General features: G+C 39.0%; 1 protein-coding gene across 2 annotated transcripts in view; it reads left to right on the forward strand.

The window, feature by feature from the left end:
- The window catches only part of RARS2 (arginyl-tRNA synthetase 2, mitochondrial), a 79,319-nt gene that overhangs the window by 22,498 nt on the left and 28,981 nt on the right, over positions 1-27,840 (forward strand). Inside the window, exons 1-5 of one of the 2 annotated variants that reach the window (XM_024733717.1) lie at positions 10,401-10,451; positions 10,678-10,780; positions 12,172-12,255; positions 19,436-19,533; positions 27,391-27,446. Coding sequence is in view for 1 of the 2 variants with exons in the window: in XM_024733716.1 (XP_024589484.1) it covers positions 10,678-10,780; positions 12,172-12,255; positions 19,436-19,533; positions 27,391-27,446 (341 nt within the window). In the remaining variant the exon portion in view is untranslated. Of the gene's footprint in view, positions 1-10,400; positions 10,452-10,677; positions 10,781-12,171; positions 12,256-19,435; positions 19,534-27,390; positions 27,447-27,840 lie in introns of those variants that run through there. The other variant, XM_024733716.1, reaches the window with a different exon arrangement.

Consider the following 27,840-nt stretch of genomic DNA (forward strand, 5'->3'; position numbering starts at 1 on the left):
ATTCCACATATAAGCACTATCATACAATAGCTGTCTTTCTCTGTCTGACTTACTTTCACTTAGTATGATAATCTCTAGGTCCGTCCATGTTGCTGCAAATGACATTATTTCTTTTATGGCTAAGTAGTATTCCATTGTATATATGTAACCACATCTTTATCTATTCATTTATGGACGCTTAGGTTGTTCCCATGTGTTGGCTATTGTAAATAATGCTGCAGTAAACATAGGGGTGCTTATATCTTTTCAAATTAGGGCTTTCATATTCTTTTGATAAATACCCAGAAGTAGGATAGCTTTATCATATGGTGGTTCTGTTAACTTTTTGCAGAACCTCCATAGTGGCTGCACCAATTTACATTCGCACCAACAGTGTATGAGGGTTCCCTTTTCTCCACATCCTTGCCAACGCTTATTTCTCACCTTTTTGACAGTACCTATTCTGATGTGAGGGGATATCTCATTATTGGTTTGATTTTCGTTTTCCTAATAATTAGTGATGCTGAGCATCTTTCCATGCGCCTGCTGTCTTGGCCCCTCTTTTGAATAAGATTTTCTTTACCTGTTTGCAGTTCCTTTGGGTAGCTCTACTTTAACAATCTGAAATACCAGGACTTTGGTTTATAGAAAATAAATATTGGGGAGGACCTCAATTTTTCTAGGCTACCAGTCTAAAATTCTGCATATTAAATTTGTTTACAACAAAGGAAAACCCTAGCTTTGCCTTCATAAACCCAGTTATTCTTTAGGGTACTAAAACAAAGCCTAACTGTTCTTGTTTTTTGGGGGTTTTTTTGGCTGTGTTGGGTCTTCATTGCTGCATGCAGGCTTTCTCTACTTGCGGTGAGCGGGGGCTACTCTTCGTTGCTGTGTGCAGACTTCTCATTGCAGTGGCTTCTCTTGTTGCAGAGCACGGGCTTTAGGCGTGTGAGCTTCAGTAGTTGTGGCTCACGGGCTCTAGAGCCCAGGCTCAGTAGTTGTGGTGCCAGGGCTTAGTTGCTCCACGGCACGTGGGATCTTCCCTGGCCAGGGATCGTCCCCTGCATTGGCAGGTGGATTCTTAACCAACTGCACCACCAGGGAAGTCAAAAGGCTAACTGTTCTATATTTCTAACTTGATTCTAAAACGCTATAACATGCCAGGAGAATTAAGAAATTTTATTTTTGTTAATTTGGTTTATTTAATGTGATATGAATCCATTTGCTCATGTCTCCTAATTCAGTTATACAGTTTTCCCTTGAACAACATGGGTTTAAACTGCATGGGTCCAGTTATACGTGGATTTTTTCACCTAGCCTGAACTATGGTACTACATGATCCATGGTTGGTTGAACCGTGGATACAGACCCGTAGATTTGGAAGGCTGACTAAAATTACACTGGAATTTTCAACTGCTCGGATGGTCAGTGCCCCTAACTCCCCCCAGTTGTTTAAGGGTCAGCTGAAATTTTTTGTTTGTTTTTTGTCCACGACAGCAGAATCTTAGTTCCCTGACCAGGAATTGAACCCACACCCCCTGCAATGGACGTGCAGAGTCTTAGCCACTGGACTGCCAGGGAAGTCCCAGCTGTATTTTCAACTGTGGTGAAATTCCTGTTTAATACTGTTTGTAGTAGACAGAATTAGTAACTTTGTTACCAGCCAGTACTACTCAGATCTATGGATTTCAGACTGAAACCACAGCAGCTTCTCAGAAGCAATAGGGAAGTAGCTATTGCTTTTTTTTTTTTTTTTTTTTTTTTTTTTTTTTACTCACGGACCTAGCCGCTCCGCGGCATGTAGGATCTTCCCGGACCGGGGCACGAACCCATGTCCCCTGCATTGGCAGGCGGACTCTCAACCACTGTGCCACCAGGGAAGCCCAGTAGCTATTGCTTTTTAAACTTATTTTTTTAATTATAAACGATATGAAAGTAGAGGGAATAGTTTAGTGAGCCCCTATGTGCCCATCACTCACGATCATTAGCACGTGGCCAGTTTTGTGTTGTCTATACCCCTACCCACTCTCCTTCTTCACAGTGGACTATTTTGACAGCTGCTTTTCATAGTCTAGAAGTTATGTCATTTTAAAGGGATTTTTTTAAATTAGTTTTTCTGTCATGAAAGCAAAACATAACTTTAAGGAAATTCAGGGAAAAACAGTAAGAAGAAAAAATCCCCAATACTCTTACTACATACAGTAAGACAACTGATGTTAGCAATTTGGTATATCTTTTCTCTTTTCTCTTTGAATATGTCTTTCAGCCTTAAAGTCATAGCTATAAAACAACTGTATGTATGATTTTGAACCCTTTCTCTTGGCATCATTTCTTTGAAAATACCACTTTTTAACAATGGCTTACTCTTAACGCTGCCCTGTTGATGGACATTTAGATTGTTTCAGTTCTGACTTTTTACATAGCTCAAATTCAAGAATTGCCTCTCCAGGATGTGGAGAAAAGGGAACCCTCCTACACTGTTGGTAGGAATGTAAATTGGTAAAGCCACTATGGAAAACGGTATGGAGATTTGTTTTAAAAAAAAGAAAAAAAACACAAAAAACTCAATTCCACTCCTGGGCATATATCCGGAAAAGACAAAAACTCTAATTTGAAAAGATACATGCCCCCCAATGTTCATAGCAGCACTGTTTGCAATAGCCAAGACATGGAGGCAACCTAAGTGTCCATCAGCAGAGGAATGGATAAAGGAGATGGTGTGTCTGTGTGTGTGTGTGTGTGTGTGTGCGCATGCACAAGCATGCGTAATAGAATATTACTTGGCCATAAAAAAGAATGAAATATTGCCATTTGCAGCAACATGGATGGACCTAGAGATTACCATAGTAAGTGAAGTAAGTCAGAGAAAGGCAAATATCAAATGATATCATTTATATGTGGAATCTTAAAAAAATGATACAAATGAACTTATTTGCAAAACAGACAGATTCACAGACACAGAAAACAAGCTTATGATTACCAAAGGGGAAGCAGGGGAGGGAGGGATAAATTAGGAGTTTGGGATCAACAGATACACGCTACCATATATAAAATAGATAACAACAAGGACTTACTGTATAGCACAGGGAACTATATTCAATATCTTGTAATAACCTATAGTGGAAAAGAATATATATATATATATACACACACGTGTGTGTGTGTAACTGAATCACTTTGCTGCACACCTGCAACTAACACAATATTGTAAATCAACTATACAGTACTTCAATTTTAAAAAAATTACTTCACTGAATACACAAAGCAGAAATTTTTTGTGGGTGTATAGTTAAAATCTCCCAAAAGGGAAAACTGGGATCAAGTCTGGTTGATTACCCTCACCTCCCTGAAGCATTTACTTCTCTATGGGTCCTTTCATACTAGCAAATAACCCAGCACAGAATTTGTTTTTTAAATATTCTTAGTTTAATAAATTGGTGTTAATCATTATTATTGGCCTAAAAGGAGGATTTTTAAAATTTGTCCTTATACCACTGAACTACTTGAAAATATTTGATTTTATTCAGAATTTTTAAATTGAATTAGTTTATTATTTATGTCTCAAATAAAATTTTGGATACTTTGTACTATTAACTTTTTAAACCATCTATAGAAAATCGTGTGACCTGTTTGGGTTTTTCTTTATGTTTGAGAGCCATTCTGTAGGTTTATGGTCATATTAAACCTTTTATAAAGTATCCCACCCAGGGAAGTATATTCAGTATCCTGAGATAAACCATAGTGGAAAAGAATATCAGAAAGAATGTATGTATATATGTATGTATGTGTAACTAAATCACTTTGCTGTACAGCAGAAATTAACACAACATTGTAAATCAACTGTACTTCAATTTAAAAAAAAGAAAGCATCTTAGCTATATGTCAAATCATTATTTAGTCTTCGGTACATTCAAATCTTTATTTTCAATTAATATTGCTGTTATAGCTCTTATTTTAACTTTATATGGTTTTTATTTTTTTTAATCTTTCTGTTATTCCCATTTTGTTAGACTAATGTCTTCAGTTTCCCACATTATTGGCACAAATACTTGACTAAATTATCAGAGTTCTTTGGTAAGAATAAATATATTCAAACCTTATATGAGTTTCCACAATTAAACTGAATCTTTAGAAAATTGAATTGTTATGTAATTATTAGAGAATAGTCCTAGAAAAGGAACAGAATGGTTTGCCAACCAATCCAGTAAGTGAAGAACTACAGACAGAATAATTCCCCATGGCTTGGTACTGTATTAACATTTTTATTTAACATCAGAACTAGGATTATTTTACCAGAACTTAAGTAGGTTCCATTATCATCACCATTTTACTGTGCTACAAAAGAAATTAAGCAGCAAGCCCAAGAGCACACAGACACTGCTTAATAGTTGAATTTGGGTCTTCGGTTACACCTCAAATGTCGGTAGATGAGTTTGGGTTGATAAGTGTAATCCACACTAGGCTGCTGGATAATGGATTAAGGTGCAGGAGAATCCTTCCTCCGCCCCCCCAGTTTTATTGAGATATAATTGACATACAGCACTGTATGAGTTTAAGGTGTGCAGCATCGTGATTTGGCATACATATTGTCATGGAATGATGACCACAGTAAGTTTAGTGAACATCCATCATCTCCTATAGACAACATTAAAGAAATAGAGAAAAAAAATTTTTTCCTTGTGATAAAAACTCTCAGGATTTACTCTCTTAACATACAAGTGTTAATTATCTTTGTCATGTTGTACATTATATCCCTAGTACTTATTTATCTTATAACTGGAAGTTTGTACCTTTTGACTACCTTCATCTAATTCCCCCTCCCCCTAACCCCCACCTGTGGTAGGCACAAATCTGATCTCTTTTTCTAGGAGTCTGTTAGTTTGTTTGCTTGTTTGTTTCTGAAGTATAATTGACCTACAACACTGTTCATTTTCTACAACATAGTGATTTCTGTACATTTCAAAATGATCACGTTAAGTCTAGTTGTCATTGGTCACCATGCAAGGGCATTGCATAATTATTGACTGTATTCCCCACACTGTACATTTCATACCTGTGACTCATTTATTTTGTAACTGAAAGTTTGTACCTTTTAATCTTCCTCATTCTCTCTTCCCCCTACACCCATCCCCTCTGGCAACCACCTGTTTGTTCTCTGTATCTATGATTCTGTTTGGTTATGTTTGTTCATCTGTTTTGTTTTTTAGAGTCTGCAATTAAGTGAAATCATATAGTATTTGTCTTTCTCTGTCTGACTTATTTCACTTAGTAGAATACCATCTAGGTCCATCCATGTTGCTGCAAATGGCAAGACTGCATTCTTTTTATGGCTGAATAATATTCCAGTGTGGTTGTGTGTGTGTGTGTGTGTGTGTGTGTGTACACACACACATACCACATCTTCTTTATTTGCTCATGTATTGATGGGCACTGAGGTTCCTTCCATATCTTGGCTATAGTAAATAATGCTGCAGTGAACATAGGGGTATACGTATCTTTTCAAATTAGTGTTTTCATTTTCTTTGGATAAATACCCAGACTTGGAATTCTTGGACTGTATGGTAGCTTAGTTTTAATTTTTTGAGGAATCTCCATACTATTTTACATAGTAGCAGCACCAATTTACATTCCCAACAACAGTGCATGAGGGTTCCGTTTTCTCCACATCCTTCCCAACACTTATTATTTGTTGTCTTTTTGATAATAGCAATTCTGACAGGTAGGAATGATACCTCATTGTGATTTTGATCTGCATTTGCCTGAGGGTTAGTGATGTTGAGCAACTTTTCACGTGCCTGTTGGTCATCTGTATGTCTTCTTTGGAAAAATGTCAATCCTGGAACCCTGCCCGTTTTTTAATTGGGTTTTTTGTTTATTTGATATTGAGTTGTATGAGTTCTTTGTATATTTTGGATATTGACCCCTTGTTGGATATATTGTTTGCAAATATCTTCTCCCATTCAGTAGGTGATTTGCATTTTGGTGATAGTTTCCTTTGCTGTGCAGTAGCTTTTTACATTGATTAGGTCCCATTGGTTTATTTTTGCTTTGCTTCCCTTGCCTGAGGAGACATATGCAAAAAAAAAATATTATTAAGACCAGTGTCAAAGAATGTACTGCCTGGGCTTCCCTGGTGGCGCAGTGGTTGAGAGTCCGCCTGCCGATGCAGGGGACACAGGTTTGTTCCCCGGTCCGGGAGGATCCCACATGCCGCGGAGCGGCTGGGCCCGTGAGCCATGGCCGCTGAGCCTGCGCGTCTGGAGGCTGTGCTCCGCAGCGGGAGAGGCCCCAACAGTGAGAGGCCCGCGTACTGCAAAAAAAAAAAAAAAATGTACTGCCTATGTTTTCCTCTACAAGTTTTATTGTTTCAGGTCTTACATTTAAGTCTTTAATCCATTTTGAATTTCTTTTTTGTGCATGGTGTGAGAGAGTAGTCCATTTTGATTCTTTTGCATGTAAATGTCCAGTTTCCCAGCACCATTTATTGAAGAGGCTGTCTTTTCTCGATTGTATATTCTTCCTCCTTTGTTGTAGATGAGTTGCCCATATAAATGTTGGTTTATTTCTGGGCTCTCTATTCTGTTCCATTGATCTATATGTCTGTTTTTTTGTTTGTTTTTCATTTATTTATTTTTGGCTGTGTTGGGTCTTTGTTGCTGCGTGCGGGCTTTCTCTGGTTGCGGTGAGCAGGGGCTACTCTTCGTTGCGGTGCGAGGGCTTCTCATTGCGGTGGCTTCTCTTGTTGCGGAGCATGGGCTCTAGGCACATGGGCTTCAGTAGTTGTGGCTCGCGGGCTCTAGAGTACAGACTCAGCAGTTGTGGTGCATGGGCTTACTTGCTCTGTAGCATGTGGATCTTCCCGGACCAGGGCTCGAACCTGTGTCCCCTGCATTGGCAGGCGGATTCTTAACCACTGCGCCACCAGGGGAGTCCCTATATGTCTGTTTTTGTGCCAGTACCATACTGTTGATTACTGTAGATTTGTAGCATAGTTTGAAATCAGGGAGTGTTATACTTCAGCTTGTTGTTCTTAAGATTATTTTGGCTATTCTGGGTCTTTTGTGTTTCCATACAAGTTTTGGAATTATTCTTTTTCTATGGAAAATGCCATTGATATTTTGATAAGGATTGCATTGAATCTGTAGATTGCCTTGGGTAGTATGGTCATTTTAACAATATTCTTCCATCCCATTAACATTTCTTTTAAAGCTGGTTTCATGGTGCTGAACTCTTAGCTTTTGCTTGTCTGTAAAGCTTTTGATCTCTCCTTCAAATCTGAATGAAAGCCTTGTTAGATACAGTATTCTTGGTTGTAGGGGTTTTTTTTCCCTTTTGTTGCTGTAAATATATCATCCACTCCCTTCTTTTCAGCCCACAGAGTAGTAATTTCCACTGCTCTTCCAATTCACGGATCCATCCTCTGTATCATCTAGTCTACTATTAATTTCTTGTAGTGTATTTTTATTTCAGTTGTTGTATGCTTTAGCTCTGTTTGATTATACTTTATATCTTCTATTTGTTTAAAACTTCTCCCTCTGTTCATCCATTTCCCCAAGCATCTTTGTGATCATTACCTTAAACTCTTTATTGGGTAGATTGCTTATCTCCACTTCACCCAGCTCTTCTTCTGGGGTTTTATCTTGTTCCTTCATTTGGAATGTATTTCTCTGAGACCTCATTTTGTCTAATTCTGTTTTTATTTCTATGTATTTGGTAGGTTGGTTACATTTCCTATTCTAGATAAGTGATCCTATGTAGAAAACTTCATATGGGTCCTAGCAGCACGCTCCCCTCTGGTCACCAGAGTCATATGCTTTAGGGGTGTCCCCTATGTGGGCTTTTTGGGTCTCTATTGTGGCAGGCTGACTACTGTGGGCATGCAAGTAGGCCTGGCTCTTTTGTGGGTAGGACAGTGGGTTGCCAGGCCCTGCCTTGTGTGAAGGCTGCCAGTCACTGGTAGGTGGGGCCAGACCCTGGTGCAGTGGAGCTCATGGCCAGGGGAGTCCAGGTCCTGGTGCCAGCCAATAGATGGCTGGGGCCTGGTCACCAGGCAACTGGCTATAGAGCCCCAGTGGGTCCTAGGGCTAGTGCTGACCCATTGGTGGGCAGAGCCAGGTCCTGGCATCTGTAGCTGCAAGGCCCTAGTGGTCCCAGTGTCAGTGTCAGCCCACTAGGGCTGGGCCAAGGCCCAGTAGGTTCCAGGGCTAGTGCCTGCTCACTGGTAGGCAGGGCCAAGTCCCAGGGCAGCTGGTGGGGCTATGTCCCTGCCCAGCTGGCTGCTTGGCCTGATGCGTCCAATTATTGGTGCTGACAGGCTGGTCAGGAGGGCTGGGTCCTGGTGTGGCTGGCTGTGTTGCCAGGGGAGTCCAGGGCCTGGTGCAGGCCAGCAGGTGGGGCAGGGCTGGGTCAGAAGGCGACTGGCTACAGAGCTGCAGGGGGTCCTGGGGCTAATGCTGGCCCTCTGGTGGGGAGCTAAGTCCTGGGGTGGCTGGCTGCAGGGCTCAGAGTCCCAGAGCTAGTGTTAGCTTGCTGACGGATAGGGCCATTGGTGTTGGGTGGTCCCGGGGCTGGTGGTGGCCTCCTGGTGGGCAGGGTCGATTCTTGACAGGGCTGGTGATGGCCCACTGGTGAGTGTGGTCATATCCTGACATGGCTGGCTGAGGTGCCCAAGCTATCCTGGAGGTGATGTCAGCGTTCTGTTGGGTGGGGATGTGTCCCAGTGGGTCCAGAGTCTAATGCTGGCCCACTAGTGGGCGAAGCTGTGTCTCTTGCTACAGGGCCTAGGGAGTCGCAGGGCTGGTGTCCACCCCACTGGGTAAAGAGGGTCCTATGACCACCTCTGGCAGCTTGGGGGTCCCTGGGCTAGTGTCAGCCCACTGGTAGGTGGGGCCAGGTCCCTGGCCTGGGGTATCCCAGAGGTGGTGAGGACTACCTGGTGCATGAAGCTGGGTTCCAGCACTAATAAGCTAGAGGGAGGGTTTCAAAATGGCACGTACCAGCACCAGTGTCCTGACAGGGTGAGCTCCCTAAATTGGCTGCTGTCAGCATCTCTGTCCCCAGGGTGAGCTCCATTCGCCTCCTGCTCTTTGGGAGGCTCTCCAAGATCTGCAGGTGGGTCTGACCCATGCTCCTTTCGAGTTATGCTTTTGCCCTGGTCTTAGAGCTTGTGAAATTTTGTGTGCACCCTTTAAGAGTGGAGTTTATATTTCCCACAGTCCTCTGGCTCTCCTGAAAGTAAGCCCCACTGGCTTTCAAAACCAAAATGCTGCAGGCTCATCTTCCCAGTGTAGACCCCCAGGCTGGGGAGCCCAGTGTGGGGCTTTGCTCCTTGGAGAAAACCTCTGTAATTGTAATTATCCTCCCATTTGTGGGTCTTGACTCTCCCAATCTCTGCCCCTTACTAGTTTCATTGTGGTTCCTTCCTTAGTGGTAGGAGATAGTTTCTCCTAGTCTTCAGGTGGATTTCATGGATAGTTGCTCTGTAAATCGCTGCAATTTTGGTGTGCATGTGGAAGGAAGGAAGCTCAGGGTCTTCGATTCTGCCACCCTGGTCACTTCTCAAGGCTCAGGAAAATTCTTAATGGTCATTATTGACTAGATTCTTTAATGTGATTAGAAGCCACACAGAATTTTTTAGACATGTGCCTGAATTTCAAGAGTGGTAAGAAGGAAGTGATTTGTGCTCCTCTATTTTGCATTACAGATGGGCTAGACAGATAATGGTTCAACCCACTTATCCTGCCCATGAAGTCTCATTCTCTAGTTCATTATTAAACATCAGAGGATGTTCAGTGTTGGTAATTATGTGGATGTTTGTATATTAATTAAAATTATTTTTACACCTAGAAGATTTCAAACTGCAGAAAATTTATAGCGACTAATGTAATGAACACTCATGCTCACTTTCGAATATGTCAGGTGTTAATTTTTTTCCAAATTTTTGTTTTCAGAAATCAAACATTATAGATACCATTGAAGCCACCTGTATATACTTCTTTGATTCCACTCCCTACCATCCTTTCCTAGGGATAACTGCTCTTCTGAAGCAAACGATTGTTTTCACTAACTGGTTGCTTTGTGTTTCTTTCTTGGTTTCTTTGTTTTTGCATTGTTTCATCACCAGCCCAATGAAAAGAACAGCACTGTCTGCCTCCTTAAGGAACTACTCAGTGTTAAGAAGAATATTCTTCCTCTCATGTTGAAACTCAGATTACAACATTTTTTAAAAATTGTGCTTTGGTCATTTGAAGGTCAGTGAAGGGACTTGAATGAAGGAAGCTTGTGGAATAGTGGAAGAAGATTTGTACTGATAGAAGCAGTCAAGAGACTTGAGCTTTTTACTGAGTCTGCTTATTAGTTGCAGGAGGATTTTTTAGGGGAGACGTTGAACTTGCCGGACATAATTGTTCACATCTATCAAATAAGGTGGTTGCTCTGCCTCTCCCACAGAGATATCATAAAGCTACAACTAGGTATGGGAAGCGGAAGAGTTTTGTAAGGTGATGCAAGATAAAGTTCTAAATCAATACAAGGTGATGATATTTCTGATTCCTTTATATTTTGAAAGTGTAATTCCTTCTGATAAAATTGTGTCAATGTAGAGAACACAGAGTAATTAGTCTTTTTCATTTGTTTGTTTGTTACACTAGTAATGTTTTTAAGGTAACAGCCTTTTCCTGTTTCAATGTCTGTCTTTAGAGAAGTAGCTGACTTTCAGCTTTCTGTGGATTCTCTATTGGAAAACAACAATGACCATTCAAGACCAGATATTCAACTTCAAACCGTGAGACTGGCAGAGAAGGTACTTTAGCACTATTATCTCTTTTTGACATTATAATAAATGTAGTATTTCAAAGAAAAAACTACTCTGCAAGCTATCTCTGCAGGCTATCTCAGCCATAATAATGAATTTAATAGCGTTTTTTTCCAAGGCACCTTGAAAAGTATAATTTAAATTTATTTTAGCTGCATACTATAAGGTTAGGATGGTTTTTGACATCAGGTATAAAACATTCCTCTTGAGCTGACATTATTCAAGTTATTGATTAACTACTTACAGGAAGACTGAAGTGTTAATTAAATTTACAGATTGAAGCTGGATGGACTTCTGAATTTAGGAGAACAAGCTTGATAAATTAGAGCAGTGGGTTGCAGTTTTAAAAATAAGCTTCTGGGAAGATGAACGTTAAAATATGAGAAGAAATGATTAGATGTAAATAGAATCATGATTGCAGAGAAGAAGTGGTTAGATGATTTAACAAACCTCTTCCATTTCTAATTTCTCTGATGGGTTCCGTATCTAAAAGAGGAATTGGAAGGATTGTGGTGAATGACCACATCTAAATTGTTAGCGTAATACCTTCAGAAAAGCAGGTTTGGGGGAAGTTTTTTTTTTTAAATAAGGTTATTACATGTGACACAGAAGAGGGCATGGGCACACTGAAGAGTCCAAACAATGAAAGTCACTTTCATAGAAAAAAATGTTTAAAGAATGAATATGATAAAGGAGCTTTGGTAGCTAAGTAAATGTTTATTTGACCACAAAAATTACCCCAGATTTTTATCAGGAAGTATACCAGAAATAAAATTATCCTAATTACAAGATTTATTTCCTCCTTCTCCTGTGAGTTCTCAAAAATAAAGGCTAGTGGCTCCTCAGTGACAGCAGGAATTTCTTCATGCTTCATGGGTGTCTCGGGTGCTTTGAACATCTAGTTGGTTAAAAATGTAAAGTGTATCCATTGAAGACCGAGCATTTAAATTATTTACATTTTATGTGTGGGTGTGAGTTGTTCTAGCGGATGCCCTGACAGAATGTCATGTTCTGTCACTCTCATGCAAGGTGGATGAAATAAAAAGAATTCATTGCATGTCAAGGTACATAGGGTGGGGGTAAAGTGATGCTCCCTTTTTTCCACGTTAGAAAGAGAATTTGAAGTGAGAGAATGGGAAGGTGGAAGAGAGAGACTTCGAATACAGAGTAGCATTCTAGCCCGGAAAAGAAGAAAACGTGTAAATGCAAATAGAATGACAGAACTGGGGAGATGGGCTAAAGCCGAGGTCCAGACACAATGACTGTGAGAGAGGACCCACCTGCTGCCCTTGGGAGCCAATCTGATAGGATCAGAGCTACAAAGCTCATTAAGCCTATTTCATAACATGCCTGTTTTACTTGATTTGTTATCTTTTCAGCTAAAATGTGACACAGTGGTGAGTGAAATCAGCACTGGTCCAGGGACTGTAAATTTCAAAATAAACAGAGAACTATTAACAAAGGTAAGAATGGGTTATGTTGCAGCTGTTGCACCTTCACTCATTCCCTCTACTTCAGCTACAGTGGTTTCCCTCCAGTTCTTAAAACTTACCGTGCCTCCTCTTGCCTTAGAATCTTTGCACATTCTGATCCCTCTGCCTGGAGTGCCACCCCAAGTTAAATCTGCTTATCCTACAGATCTTGAGGTTCCCTAGCAGTGCCTTTCTGACCCCTTCATTCATATACGCTCACAACACTGTATATGTCTCCTTTGCAAAACTTACTGTAGTTGCTATCTTACTTCTTTTTTCTATAACTTTATTTTTTAATTAATTTTTTATTTCTTCTTTTTTTTTTTTTTTCCTGGCTGTGCCGCGCAGTAAGCAGGATCTTAATTCCCTGACCAAGGATCAAACCTGTGCCCCCTGCAGTGGAAGTGCAGAACTCTAACCACTACACCGCCAGGGAATTCCCAATTTGATTAATGCCTATTGCTCTTTAAACTCTAATTTCCATTAGGACTTATAGCATCTGTTTTTCTCACATCCCCGGTTCCTAGCACAGTGCCAGGCATGCAGTAGGTGCGAGATAACTATTGTTAAATGAATTAATGGACTCCATATTGAATACAAGAAAAGTACTGCTGGTTTCACTCTCTGGTAGCCTATAATCTGTTGGAAGCATAAGATTTATATAAGAGAAACCATAAGACAGTTCTTTTAATAAAACAATAAATTTTTTTTAAAAAAGTGATTGATACAATAAGCATAAGAAACATCAGATATGGTAAAATCTGGATGACCTGAAGGAGTTGGGGAAACCTCATAGAGGAATTGGGTCTCCCTTGAGTGAGCCCATGGAGGACAAGTAATCCTGGATATGAGACTATTTGTTCAGTTTTATCTCAATTGAACTTTAAAATTTATCATAATGCATGGTTTGGTCTATTAATTTAAAAAAAGAAATACACACCAGTGTTGGATTGGTCAGACTTAGTATATGCTATGGTCTTGAATTGAAAATAACTGTAAAACCAAAATTTCTAATAATATAGTTTCTTCCCAAGGTTACATAGTTTACAGACATTTACCCATCAGCCCTATAATTCTTCTGAAGGAGAGTTAGTGTTTCATGCTTGTCTCTAGATCTTTGAACTCTTTTATCTTTTTCACTGTTAGTTCAAGACAAACTTGTTAAACCAAAATCCGTCACAAGGACAAGAAAAATTTGTTATGAGCTTTTTAAAAAGCGTCTACAACTTGTTGGGCTCTTGATAACATTTCGTGTCAACTTAGCAAACCAGTGAATCTAATGTACCATTTTTAAATAAGTGACTCTTTCCTCCAGTTGCTGTCTCAGTGTTTATGGAAGGAGAAATGGAACTTGCCAACATGCCTTCCAAACTTTAGGCCATTTGATAGGCAATTTTACTATGGGAAAATGTGCTACGGTAGATGGAGTTTGCCTTTATAGCCAGCTTAGCTGAAAGAAATATACTTTATATTTCGAGGCAAGGCATAGTTAATAATTTAAAATTTCAATGGCCATGAATTTTCATGCTTTATTACAATTAATTAACTAGGAGATTTTATCTGTTTAAGGATGCCCACTAGCTCACTTATTAAATATATTCCCAAATCCTTCTCAATTGACAACGGAGGGAAAGAGTTAGGGCTTTGAGGTCCAGCCACTGTTTCTCACATGGAAACCCTCCCTTCCTTGTAGCTTTGAGGATCTGGATATTAGTGTGACTTTCTTTAAAGGAACAAGCAGATTGCTTACAGTAGCCTGCTCAGTGTCACAGTAAAGATACATCCTAGAGCAGTGAACACCCATAGTCTGAAAAAGGGAGTATTGAATGTACCTGTGTTACAGTTTTTTAATAATAATTCTTATCTGCTCAAAGCCTAATTTCTTCTACACGTGGCTCCATTATTTTCAGGCCTTAAACAATGTTCATTTGCATGCCTGAAGTTTTCAGATCATATCAAGAAAATTCAATCCTTCTTAGGACCATTATAAAACTTTTTTTTTCCATGTTAAAGTTATTGAGATTCACATGTAGCCAATGATCCATGTCCAAAACTTACTCCTCAAGCAGAGAATTATGAATTTGTATCATTGTTTCCACATGTACAAACTTAGCCTTGCATAAAATGTATCTGTTCTTGCATTGCAATTGAATTACTGGCACTGGCAGCACCAGAGATGATTAAATGTTAGCTTAGGTTTGGATCACTAATAATGGCTTATAATGTCTTCATATAAATCATCATCAAAGGTAGGAGGCTAAAATGTAAAATTAAATGTAGTAGGAACTGCCAAATCTCTGACACTAGATAATACATTTTTCAAAGCTAGAAGAACTTATCATTGTGAAGAACTATCACTTTGGTACCAGACTTCTACCTGGCAGTAGTCTATAGATGACTTGCAGAAGAAACTAACTTTGAATAATAGTTAATTCAGTTTATGGGGAGAAAAAAGAGAAAATATGAGTTTAACCAAATAGGAAAAAGGCAAACAAAATCCTGTTTTTTAGGTGTACCTTAGAAATATACAGTGGATAATACAATTTTTTATTTCACATGCACACATGCATTTTTATTTGCCGAATTCAACTGTGCATGCTCTAACAAAACTTAAGGGGAAAAAAAGAAAGATACTGATTTAAGTGGCTCTAACTCTGCTCATTATTTCACTAATTGAGTTTATGTCAATAGGCAGTGGATGCATTCAAGTCATGGGTAGTGTCAATTAGCTGAACACATGGAAAGAATTAATGATTAAGCACTTTTCAGCTATTGACTAAGGAACTGACCAGTCAAGTAGTGGTAACTTCCTTAGAAGTTCTTTTGAGAGCTGTCAAGAAATGCTGACCAGGGACTTCCCTGGTGGCGCAGTGGTTAAGAATCCGCCTGCCAATGCAGGGGACACGGGTTCAAGCCCTGGTCCCGGAAGATCCCACATGCCACGGAGCAGCTAAGCCCATGCACCACAACTACTGAGCCTATGCTCTAGAGCCTGTGAGCCACAACTACTGAAGCCCACATGGCCTAGAGCCTGTGCTTCGCGACAAGAGAAGCTACCGCAATGAGAAGCCCGTGCACCGCAACAAAGAGTAGCCCCCACTTACCACAACTAGAGAAAGCCTGTGCACAGCACTGAAGACCCAACGCAGCCAAAGATAAATATATAAAATAAATTAAAAATATATATTGACCAATAAAGAATTAGATAAAATGACAGAATCATTCACAGAAAATATAATGGTGGTGGATAAACAGAAAGCACCCGCCTATTGGAATATTTGTTAATTTGCTAAAGCATTCCAAAAAGTTAAACCTTTGAAAGATTTAATTTCTGGTTATAGATTCTTTATGTACCTACATTTACATTACTGAGTACCTCTTACCTTTAAACATACATATTGGTGAATAGATGGGCCTCTAACTTACTCTATTAAAATATCAGAGAATTTTACTAGCTCACTGACATTCTTCTTTGTGCCCACTAATTCAATAAACTTCCTGCTTATTATTTGCCAGGGACTGCATTACTGAAATCTGAAGACAAAATGGCATGTATCTTGCCCTCAAGGAGCTTATGATCTAAAAAAGCAAAGCATAAAAAATATTACAGTGTAATGTGTGATGGCTAGACAGTGGGATGAATCATATAATGAGGGCATGTATAAGATGCAGTCCTGGTGTAAAGAAAGGTACATGTAAATTTTTTTTCCCCCTACTCCCTCAAAGTAAATCTGTCTCAAGGAGACAGGAGATAACCTTGAATTGGGATGAAGATAAAGAATGTACTTGGGAGATACAAGGGCAGACATTCCAGGCAGAGGGGACAGTTTGGGACAGTACAGTCAAAAACATGGCATTGTCTGGAAATCAGGAGGTGACTGAGTATGATTTGCACATAGGATGGCATGGGGGAGGATATGAAATTACACAGTATGAAAGACCTTACATGCGCTACATAAGAGTTTCAGCTTTTTCTTCTGTCATTATTTTCCATGGTGTGTTATGTGTACCACAGGTGGCACACATGATTTTTTGGTATTTCTTACACTTACGAAATTTATTTCATTTTAATAGTTACATGTCATCAAAAAAACTAACACTTATAACTTGTGATTTTTATGGATATTACAATGTGCCTTTCAACAAATCAGTTTCCTCAAAATTAAAAGTAAAAATGATATGCATGTAAAGTAAAAACCCAGAAACTGGGAAAATCTCTTAAGTGGTAGGGAATCATTGAAGGCTTTAAACAGAACATAGACCTGATTAAATATGTATATTATATAAGAAGATAGTTAGGTGCTATTGTTTTGTTGTAGTTGTTTTTGTAGCGGTGTAGCTGACAGATGATGACAATCTAAACCAGGGCAGAGGGGAAAATTATAATATTTAGGAGACAGCACGCACAGGGTTTGGTGATTAACAGGTGGTTGGTTCTGGAGGTTGAGGGAAAAGGGTAGATCTTAGGAACTCCTCCTAGGTTTCTGACTTGGTTAGCTGGGGGGGTTCGGAGTGAAATTCGTGGAAATGAAGAACGTTGAAGGAAGAGGAGTATATTCTGTTTGAAGTGCCTGAGAGAGATGTTTAATCCTGAGTTGACTATCAATCTGTAGCACAAGATTCTGGTAGGTAAGTAGTAAAATCTTAGGACTTTACACCTAGGAGAAGTGTAAAGTAAGGAGCTAGAAGCAAGAAAGGAGCACAGGGTAGGGAGTGGGGGCAGGCAGTGGAAGAGGGGTCTTCAAAGGAAATAAAGGAAGGCAAAATTCAGTAGAATGATGTCACTACAACCAAGGAAGCTGGGTAGTTGCAAGGAGAAGGGAATAGTAATCAGCTAAAATGATGCTTGAAAGGTAGTTACCCCGGGGGAAAGCAGGAAGGGACCAGGATTAGGGCAGATGAACAAAAGGGACTATAGACTTCAGCCTTAATTTGTTTAATTTTTAAATTTTACGAAAAGAATGTATTCATAAAAGTAATGTATTAAACACGATTTAAGTGTTCAATTGGGTTTGGCATTTAGAATACTGATTTTGAGAGCACTTTCAGTGAAATGGTAGAGAAAAAAGCTAGCTAGTTAGCAGGTAGGTCGAACTGTCAGTGAATGGTTTGGAAGTGGAGCATGTAAGATCGTCCTTTATTAAAGTTGCTTTTTTTTTGTTTATGCCGGCGAAATCAGTGAACCAAGGGTCATTTGTTAAAGAGAATTCTAACTTACCGCTGTTAACCTTTTGTGGAGTCTACCATCTGTTACATAAAAGGGGATAGAAAGTCAAAAGGATGAGTGCGGCTTAACCTTTGAATAATCTGAGTATGAATTACCTCTCATTTACATTTACCTTCCCACTTGCAATCTTCTTGTGACCCATGTTCTTGGACCCAAACATTAAATGGGTCCCTCATGTAGGACAGGCACTATTGTACTTGATGTCTGTATATTAGTCCTTTCTCTGTATGTCCTAATGCACAGTGTCAGTGAAGAGAATATTTTCTTTGTCCTTGGGTAAATACACACTTAGTTCTTTCATCTATTAAATGGAAAGTGTTGCCCATTTTAAGATTGTGAGGCTTAAAAGATAACAAAGAAGCATCTAGGCTTGAGCCTAGCACTCTATAGATGCTTCTTAAAAGTGTTGCTTTGTTGCCTCCTACTACCTTCTCTGCCTTTTCCATTAAGTGACTGTCTTTTTTTTTTTTAATTATTTATTTATGTCTTTGGTTGCGTTGGGTCTTCGTTGCTGTATGCAGGCTTTCTCTGCGTTGTTGCAGTGCGTGAGCTTCTCATTGTAGTGGCTTCTCTTGTTGCGGAGCACGGGCTTCACATGCACGGGCTCAGTAGTTGTGGCGCAAGGGCTTAGTTGCTCCGCAGTATGTGGGATCTTCCTGGACCAGGGATCAAACCCATGTTCCCTGAACTGGCACAGGGATTCTTAACCACTGTGCCACCAGGGAAGTCCCAAAGTGACTGTCTTAACCAGCTCTTATGATAGTAGAATCCTTCATGTCATAAAGTACATTTTTAGGACTTCAAATACTGTGTGTGAAGCAAATATCAGTATGAGTAAATCAAAACCTATCAGTAATTTCAAAATCCTACAGTAAAAAGTAAATACATAAATAAGTGCATCATCATGGTTAGCAAAAAATAAAGTATGAATTTTGTGAACCATACAGTAATTCTATGTTATTTAACCTGGAATATGTTTTGGCAGTTTCTGTGATATCTCCTTGCTTTTTCCTTATGTAGCCAAGAGGAACTTAAATTATAAATTTTTATTTATTTTCTACCATTACTGTGATCATTAGTATCACAAAAGTAGCAGCACCATGCAGAGTTAACACATAAGCTGTGGAGTGAACAAAGTTTTTGCAGTATTACCTTGGGAAAGTTACTTAACCAGTCTGAGCTTCTGTTTCCTCATTTGTAAAAATATACTCATCTCTTAGGGTTGTTGTGAGAATTAATACATATAATACATATAAAATGTTTAGTACAGTGCCTGGCACATAATATGCATTTGATAAATATTAGATGCTGGGGCTTCCCTGGTGGCGCAGTGGTTGAGAATCTGCCTGCTAATGCAGGGGACACGGGTTCGAGCCCTGGTCTGGGAGGATCCCACATGCTGCAGAGCAACTAGGCCCATGAGCCACAACTACTGAGCTTGCGCGTCTGGAGCTTGTGCTCCGCAACAAGAGAGGCCGCCATAGTGAGAGGCCCGCGCACCCCGATGAAGAGTGGCCCCCACTTGCCACAACTAGAGAAAGCCCTCGCACAGAAACGAAGACCCAACACAGCCAAAAAAAAAAAAAGAAAATATATTAGATGCTGCTTCTGGTTTTGTTGTTTCTATTTGCTGTGGGACTTTTGGCAATTACCTCTCTAAGCTTCAGTTTCTTCATCTGTAAAGTATCTACATCATTCGCTACTATAAGGATGAATAGACATGATGTATAAAAGGGCAAAGAGGCCCCGTAGATGTTAACTTGTGTTATGACTGCTCTGACTAGCATTAGCGATAGAAGAAGGTGGTACTGCTAACAATACTATAAAATTCTCAGTTCCATAAATTAGAATGTGAAAATTAGCAATAGTTAGTTCTCAGTAACAAAATAATTAAGAAAATTGCACATTTTTTCTTCATTAAATCCCATACCTTTTACTATTCAGACAGTACTACAAGAAGTGATTGAAGATGGCTCAAAATATGGATTAAAAAGTGAACTTTTTTCTGGCCTTCCCCAGAAGAAGATCGTGGTTGAGTTCAGGTGAGTGCCTACCCATCATACGTGTTGGTTAATCAACTGGCTGGGCAGGTGAGTGTTTTACTGTTTTCATCTGGGATCTCACAGAATTACACATGGAAAAATTAAAAATTAGTTAGATTATATTATTTCCTTAAAATCACAGTGAGTTGATCATTAAACCATGAATAAAAATTTTGGACTTTAATCAAAGTACCTACTGATTATTATGTTTCTTTTTTAATTATGTATTAACAGTTTTGTGGGTTTTTTTTTTTTTTGGAAGATCTCGTTCTTCCTTTTAGTAGACTCCTAAAGCACAGATAATGGTTACTATCATATTAAGAATTTCAGAGTAATGTGATTATCAGAGAACAAGCTTTGTTGTGTTTGTAATGTATGTATATATATTTTTAGCTTTATTGAGGTATAATTGACAAATAAAATTGTAAGATAAAGTGTACAACATAATGATTTGATATATGTATACATTGTGAGAGGATTTCCCCCTTTGAGTTAGTAAATACATCTATCACCTCACATATTTACTTTTTGTGTATGTGTGTGAGAACATTTGTTCTACTTGCTTAGCAAATTTCAATTATACAATACAGTGTTATCAACCATAGTCACTTTGTTATACATTAGGTCCTCAGAACTTATTCGTCTTATAGCTGAACGTTTGCACCCTTTTACCAACCTCTCCTTATTGCCTCCAGCCCCAGACAAGCACTTCTCCAGTCTCTGTTTCTGGGAGTTTGACTTTTTAGTCTTTAGATCCCACATATAAGTGATACCATGCAGTATTTGTCTTTCTCTGTCTGGCTCATTTTACTTAGCTTAATGCCCTACAGTTTCATCCATGTTGTTGCAAATGACAGAATTTCCTTCATTTTTAAGGCTAAATAATATTCCATTATGTATACATACCACATTTTCTTTATCCATTCATCTACTGATGGACACCTAGGTTATTTCCATACCTTGGCTATTGTGAATAATGCTGCAGTGAACATGGGAGTACAGATTTCTCTTCAAGATAATTTGTTTCCTTTGGATATATACCCAGAAGTGGGATTGCTGGATCATGGAAAATATTGTTTTTAAATTACTGGTTTTTATACTCAAATTATCCCAAATTAGGCTCCTTTATTCTCTTTGCATGTCCCCTTAAGCCTTGCTGTACTTTTCTTTTTGGCATAAGATGTTCCAGCCTTACTCAGACCTGGAATTGTCCATGTCCCCCAAGAAGTCCTGGTTCCTTTTTGTGAGGGAGGTATGTAGAAGCCAAGTTCTGGACTGTAGGAGTGCTTATTACTACTGGAACTCAATTTTTACTGATGTTACCAATTCGAATCCAACATCACAAGGTCTATTACATGTAATGCGTATTATTTAAAATTACCAAAGAAATAGCCTGACGTTTTAATGTGCCTCTAAATAGTCTTCATGATAACTTTCTTATATGCCATCAACAAAACCATCTAATCTATGACTTGCTTTTAGGTAACCAAAAGAGAAGAGGGGTCACTTTCAGGGTACAGCTGACAGGATGACAGCTCTTGAACATTGTTAGAGATATTGTATTTGCCTTCCTAACAGCCAAGGAAGAGCTTCGATGAGCTGTTTTCCCACTTAGAAAGATAGAACTTGCTAGAGCCTTTGTCTTAAGTATATGTTTTTGTGGAAGATTTTTAAAAATTGACATGGCAGATATTATTTCAAGTTTTCTAACTCATTATTATGATGATAACTTAGTTAAACTTAGTTATAATTAGTACCTGGGGTAATCAGAGGTGAATGGGTTTTATGGATTCCACATTTGCACTGTCTCTGCCGCTCAGTCATGTTCTTAGAAAAAGCAGACCCTCTAAGACTGGGTAACCTCACCTGTTTATGATAAGGACTGATTGTTGAGTAAGCTAACCATTTTATGGAGCAGATATATATTATATGAATAAATCTTATGCTACCGGTGTGCTCCAATCAAGATATTTAAAGTTTAGTGTAAACGTTGTTGCATCAAAAGAACAGAGAGGGACTTCTGCAGTCATCCTCACCCCAGAGAGGAACTACACTAAGGCCATCCCCCAAGGAAAGTTGCCGTCATTTCAGTCATCTCTTACATAACAAGCCACTACAAAACTTGATACAGGGATTGGCAAACTTTAGCCCATGGGCAAAATCCAGCCTGCCATGTTTTTGTAAATAAAGTTTTATTGGAATACAGGCTTGCACATTCATTTACATATTGTCACAGTGGCTACTTTCATACTCTAATGGCAGTTGAGTACAGTAGAGTTGAATAATTGAGATAGAGACCAGATGGCCTAAAATATTTACTATCTGGCTCTTTAAGAAAAAGTTTGCCACACTCCTGATTAGTGTCTTAAAACAACAACCACTTTAATGTTCATGACTCTGTAGACCAGGAAATCAGGGAGGACATAGCCTAATGATTCTTTTACTTGCCTGTGGTCACTTATGCAACTCTGGTCATCTAGACATTATACTAGGGCTAGAAATCCGGGTGGCTCATTTACTTGTCTGGCATCTCACCTGAGGGCTGGCCAGGCATCTCTCTCTCTGCATGCTCCAACAGAATAGCCAGACCTCTTTACAGTGGTGCTCAGGGCTCCAAGATAGTAAAATATCTGGTTTTGTAACAGCCACATCATCACTTCTGTCCCTGTCAGCTGGTCAAAGCAAGTCACAAGATCATCCCTGATTCAGAGCAAGGGAGTAGATTACAACTCTTAATGGAGAGTGGCAAAGAGTTTGTAGCCACCTTTAATTCTTTTCATTCATGTCTATACAGTGATGCCCACCTTTAATTCTTTTCATTCATGTCTTTACAGTGATGCAGGACACATACCCTTCTCTGGGGAGGTACTTCAGTACTTGTACACTCCTTGCTCTTACCTAACAAACAGCAAAGGAAAATCAGTAGCAAAGTAGAATAATATATGTTACTACACATTCACCCTTGAAATAGTGCCATCACAAGTTTCTTGAAACATGAACACGTGAAAAGTTGCCACCAGTGCTCACTTTTAATGCCTTCTTCTCAACGTTCACTTCCCCTTCACCATCCCTTCTCCCCAGCCAAGCTCAAAATACCAAGACCGTAGTCTTTCTTGCTCACTGATTCTTTGGCTTTTCTCCAAAGTTTGTGTTTCCCATATAATGCTCTTTTTTGTTTATGCTTATGTCTAAAAATAACATGTTCTATTTGAGTTGTAGTCTATAGGCTTTTTGAAGGGCAGTTTATTTGCTTATGGATTTGCCTCTCTCAACGTTTTTCTAAAACAGTTAAGGAAAGCTGGAACTTAAATGAGCATCTGAATGCTGATGAAAGCAGAGTCCATTTCCCAGCAGCCATCTTTGCTCTCTGTTATTTTTCATCTGGCATTGCCGTGGGACCATAGCTGCTTTCTCCCTTAGAAGTTTTCCAGTTGCTGTGGCGCTTATCATTGTGGTAGAGACAAACAGGTAGAGGAGAGGGTAAAAACTGATAGAAAACATTGTTCTTGAATTTGTCCTGAAAATGAGAGAGGTGGGAGGAGAGAATTTCTGTAACTACATAGTTTCTCTAATAGACCAGGCAACTTTCCCCTCAAAGCAAGAGATAGAATCACTGTGTTCAAGAAACTTGCCCCTTATATTGAGATGATGATGGTGGTGATAGGTCAAGGAACCTGCTCATAGTCACAGAGCTAACTCTGAATCCTGTATCCTTAACCTTTCCTGCCTCCCTGATATATTGATATGTGGCTGGTTTCCCTATATTTTGTCTGATCCAGGAGCAGTGTGATAAAGTGCCAGCGTAGATGACTGTTCCCCCTGGGCTTGGGCTCCACGTGGTAGGTAGAGTAAGAATTGAAGCTGACTACTGTTGCCTCTCTCCTCTCTACAGTCAGCCTTTCCTATTTTGTTCAAATCAAATCTGCAGGAGCACAGTCCGCAGTGGTAGCCTTTCCTCTTCTTTCGTCAACACAATCTTCCCCACTCCCTGCTGTTCCCCAGTGTGAAGTGTTCTCAGAAAACAAATTGAGGACATCTGGTAATATGGAAGTCCAGGAGATCAGGGTACCAATTTTCACTTAGTAACTGATTCAGTCATCTTGGATGGGACAGTTTATTTCTCTAGTCTCTTTTCTTGTATGGAAAATAAGAGTAATATTATCTCTTTTCTTACAAGATTGAGGAAATTACATGAAAGATTTTTTTTTTAATTTCCAGTAAAGTGTCCAAATTGTATTCATAGTAGTTACTTTGATTGCCAAAGGAATTGAATTTGTATTTTCCATATCATTGTATTCCCTTCAGAGCAGGAATGTAGAGAATGGCAAATTGATGATTTCAAGGGAGGTTTTGTGAAGCCCTAGATAGACTCAGTTCTTCTAATTCTAAAGAAAAAGTACAAAAGCTATGACCAACAGGCACATGAAAAGATGCTCAGCATGGGGGACTTCCCTGATGGCACAGTGGTTAAGAATCCGCCTGCCAATACAGGGGACATGGGTTCGAGCCCTGGTCCTGGAAGATCCCACGTGCCACAGAGCAACTAAGCCCGTGCGCCACAACTACTGAGCCTGCGCTCTAGAGCCCGCGAGCCACAACTACTGAGCCTGAGAGCCACAACTACTGAAGCCCGTGTGCCTAGAGCCCGTGCTCGCAACAAGAGAAGCCACCGCAGTGAGAAGCCCGCACACAGCAATGAAGAGTAGCCCCCGCTCGCCACAACTAGAGAAAGCCCGTGCACAGCAACAAAGACCCAATGCAGCCATAAATAAATAAATTTATTTTTTAAAAAAAAGCTCAACATGGCTAATCATCAGAGAAATGCAAATCAAAACCACAGGGAGATATCACCTCACACCTCAGAACGGGTATCATCAGAAAGACCACAAATAACAAATGTTGGCAAAAATGTGAGAAAAGGGAAACCTCGTGCACTGTTGGTGAGAATGTAAATTGATGCAGCCACTGTGGAAAACAGTATGGAGGTTCCTCAAAAAGCTAAAAATGGAGCTACCATATGATCCAGCAATATCGCTCCTGGGTATACATCTGAAGAAAATGAAAACACTAATTCGAAAAGATACATGCACCCCAATGTTCATAGCAGCATTATTGAACTAGGCAAGATATGGAAGTAGGCAAGATATGGAAGCAGCCTAAGTATTATCAACAGATGACTGGATAAAGCAGACACACGTGCGTGCATGCACGCACACAATGGAATACTACTCAGCCATAAAAAGAATGAAATTTTGCCATTTACAGCAACATGGATGGACTTGGAGGGCATTGTGCTAAGTGAAATAAGTCAGACAGAAAAAGACAAGTACTGTATGTTATTATTTATATGTGGAACCTAAAACATAGACTAATGAATATAACAAAAAAGAAACAGACTCACAGATATAGAGCACAAACTTGTGTTTACCAGTGGGGAGAGGGAAGTGGGGAGGGGCAAGGTAGAGGTAGGGGAGTAAGACATACAAACTACGATGGATAAGATAAGATACAAGGATATATTGTACAGCACAGGGACTATAGCCAACATTTTATAATAACTATAAATGGAGTATAATCTTTCAAAGTTGTGATTCACTGTTGTATGCCTGGAACTTCTATAATGTAAGTCAACTATACTCAGTTTTTTAAAACAATGCAAAAGCTATGAGAAAGCTTTTTTATTATTATTAGGCAGATAATATAAATACCTAGTTTTTAAAAATTCAAAGATTACAGACGGGTATTCAGTAAGAAGGATGGGTACTCCCTAACCTAGCTTCCCAGTTCTCTCCATACAGGCATTCACCAATACCAGTTTCTTGCTTACCCACCTAGAAATATTCTTTGCATTTGTAAACAGATCACACACATTATATGCTGTTCTTTTCCTTGCTTTTTTCTTCAAACAATGTAGCTTATATTCCTCTAATATCAGTACATCCAGGGCTGGCTTATTTTTATTGTTTCATAGTATTCTGTTGTCTGGAGATTTTTTTAATCATCTTTATTGAGGTATAATTACATACAGTACAATACAGTTCACCATATTTCAACATGTAATTTGATGAGTTTTGTCAAAGATGTCCAGGTCTCATCACCACCACTGCGATTAGGATATCTAACAGTTTTTCTTTTTTTTTTAACCTTCATCTGTATTACTCTCTTTTATTCTGCTTACTTTGGATTTGGTTTGAGCCTCCCTTTCTAGTTTCTTATAGGAGAGCCTTAGGTCATTGATTTGAAACCTTTCTTCTTTTGTAATATAAACATTTCATGGTATAGATTGTTCTGCTTTAGCTACATCTCCCGAATTGCTAGTAAGGCAGTCCTAAGGGTCACCCTGTTGGCTGATGTTCTCATAGGGATCACAGTCCTTCACTGTCCTGTTGTTTAGTTTCATAAAACCAGTGTTTTATATATCTTTCTTGTTTGCTGGTTGTTTTAACCCTATTGAAGAACATTTGCTTTCTTTCTAAATAATGATAAAATGAGTATCCTTATAGTTTCATGACTTCACAATTGTGCACAGGTATCTGTAGGATCAAGTTTTTAAATGGTAATACCCTTAAAAGGGGAAATATTGATAACAAGGCTTTGGAGACAGACCAAGATTAAGCTCTGTTTTTACCACTTTTCTTTTTTAATATAAATTTATTTATTTTTATTTCTGGTGCATTGGGTCTTCTTCGCTGCACGCAGGCTTTCTCTAGTTGCAGTGAGTGGGAGCTACTCTTGGTTGGGGTGCACAGGCTTCTCATTGCGGTGGCTTCTCTTGTTGCAGAGCACGGGCTCTAGGCACCTTAGCTTCAGTAGTTGTGGCATGCAGCCTCTAGAGCTCAGGCTCAGTAGCTGTGGCGCATGGGCTTAGTTGCTCCATGGCATGTGATGTCTTCCTGGACCAGGGATCTAACCTGTGTCCCCTGAATTGGCAGGAGGTTTCTTAACCACTGTGCCACCAGGGAAGTCCCTTTACCAATTTTAACCAGCTGTGTTCTAGTTAATATATCTTTTTTTAATATTGAAAAACTTACGAAATTTTCAAACATACACAAAATAGAGGAAAGGTATGTTAAGTCCCATAGGCTCATCACCCAGGTTCAAGAGTCCTCAAGATATTGCCAAATTTGCTTCATTATCTTTTTTCCTTTTTGTATCTCAAGTCCCTCATCACAAATATGAGAGTACCTTACATCACAGCTCTTCTGAGCATTAAGTGAATTAATGCATGTAAAGTATGTCAAACTGTGCCTGTCAGATAGTGTGCTCTAGAAGCATTTGCTATTGTTAAATTATTGATTACAACTTCTCAACCACCAAGAGTAATAAATGTGTTGCTTGAGAATTTGGAGTGGTAAATCCTATTTCTGGTTATCCTGGGAAGCTTTATATATAAATAGTTCTATATTTTTGTTTTAATTTCTGATACAATAAATATTGATAGATATTATTCATATAAACAAAATTTCTTTGGGGTCCCCAGTAATTTTTAAGAAGTTAAAGAACTGAGAAGTAGTGCACTAAACTTAATTTCTAATAATGTACATTGTTTGTATCACAACATATCTCTGAATTTCCTCATCTTTTTATCAGTCCTCAAATGTACCTGCTTCCTAAGTGTGCCACTTCTGCGTATGTTATGTGACTACCTCATGAGTCAGAGGATCAATTTCACTAAGGATGGTTCTTTCTGAGATCTAATTTATCTTTGCTCTAAATGTCTAATCTTTAGCTATCTTTGCCCTAAATTACCAAAGGCTTTAGTCCACAATTGTATTAAACTATGGAGCTATGACCTAGTTCATTTTAGAACTCTTGTTCTTAGAACAGAAAAAGTAAACTTTTGCAATTATCTTGCAGTTCACCTAATGTTGCCAAAAAATTTCATGTTGGACATTTGCGTTCTACCATCATAGGTAAGTGTCATTCGTTTCACAGAAAATACTGAGCATGCCTTTCAGGGCTGTATTTGGTGATACAGTCTAATGGTTTAAGGCTTAAGTAACAAAAGGACAAAAAACAAAGAAGTTGAAATTTATTATGAGCTTAATGCTAATTAAATATCACCAAAAAAATGGAAAAAATTGGTTTAGAAATAGCAAAAAGAATTTGTTTCAAAACCAAAAGATTAACTCAGAAACCAGGTTTAACTGGTATGTATGTTTTGATTTTAACTTGTTAAAAATATGTATGCATATGAAGAAGAAAAAGATGCTGAAATGAAAATAGTTATATGGGATTGATAGTCATCCTCCCAATTTTTTTGTTCATATTTGTTATATAAAAGAAACTCAGTCATGTGAGTACTAA

This window comes from Neophocaena asiaeorientalis, unplaced genomic scaffold (assembly GCF_003031525.2).
Source record: "Neophocaena asiaeorientalis asiaeorientalis breed wild unplaced genomic scaffold, Neophocaena_asiaeorientalis_V1.1 scaffold248, whole genome shotgun sequence".
Taxonomy (NCBI): Eukaryota; Metazoa; Chordata; class Mammalia; order Artiodactyla; family Phocoenidae; genus Neophocaena; species Neophocaena asiaeorientalis.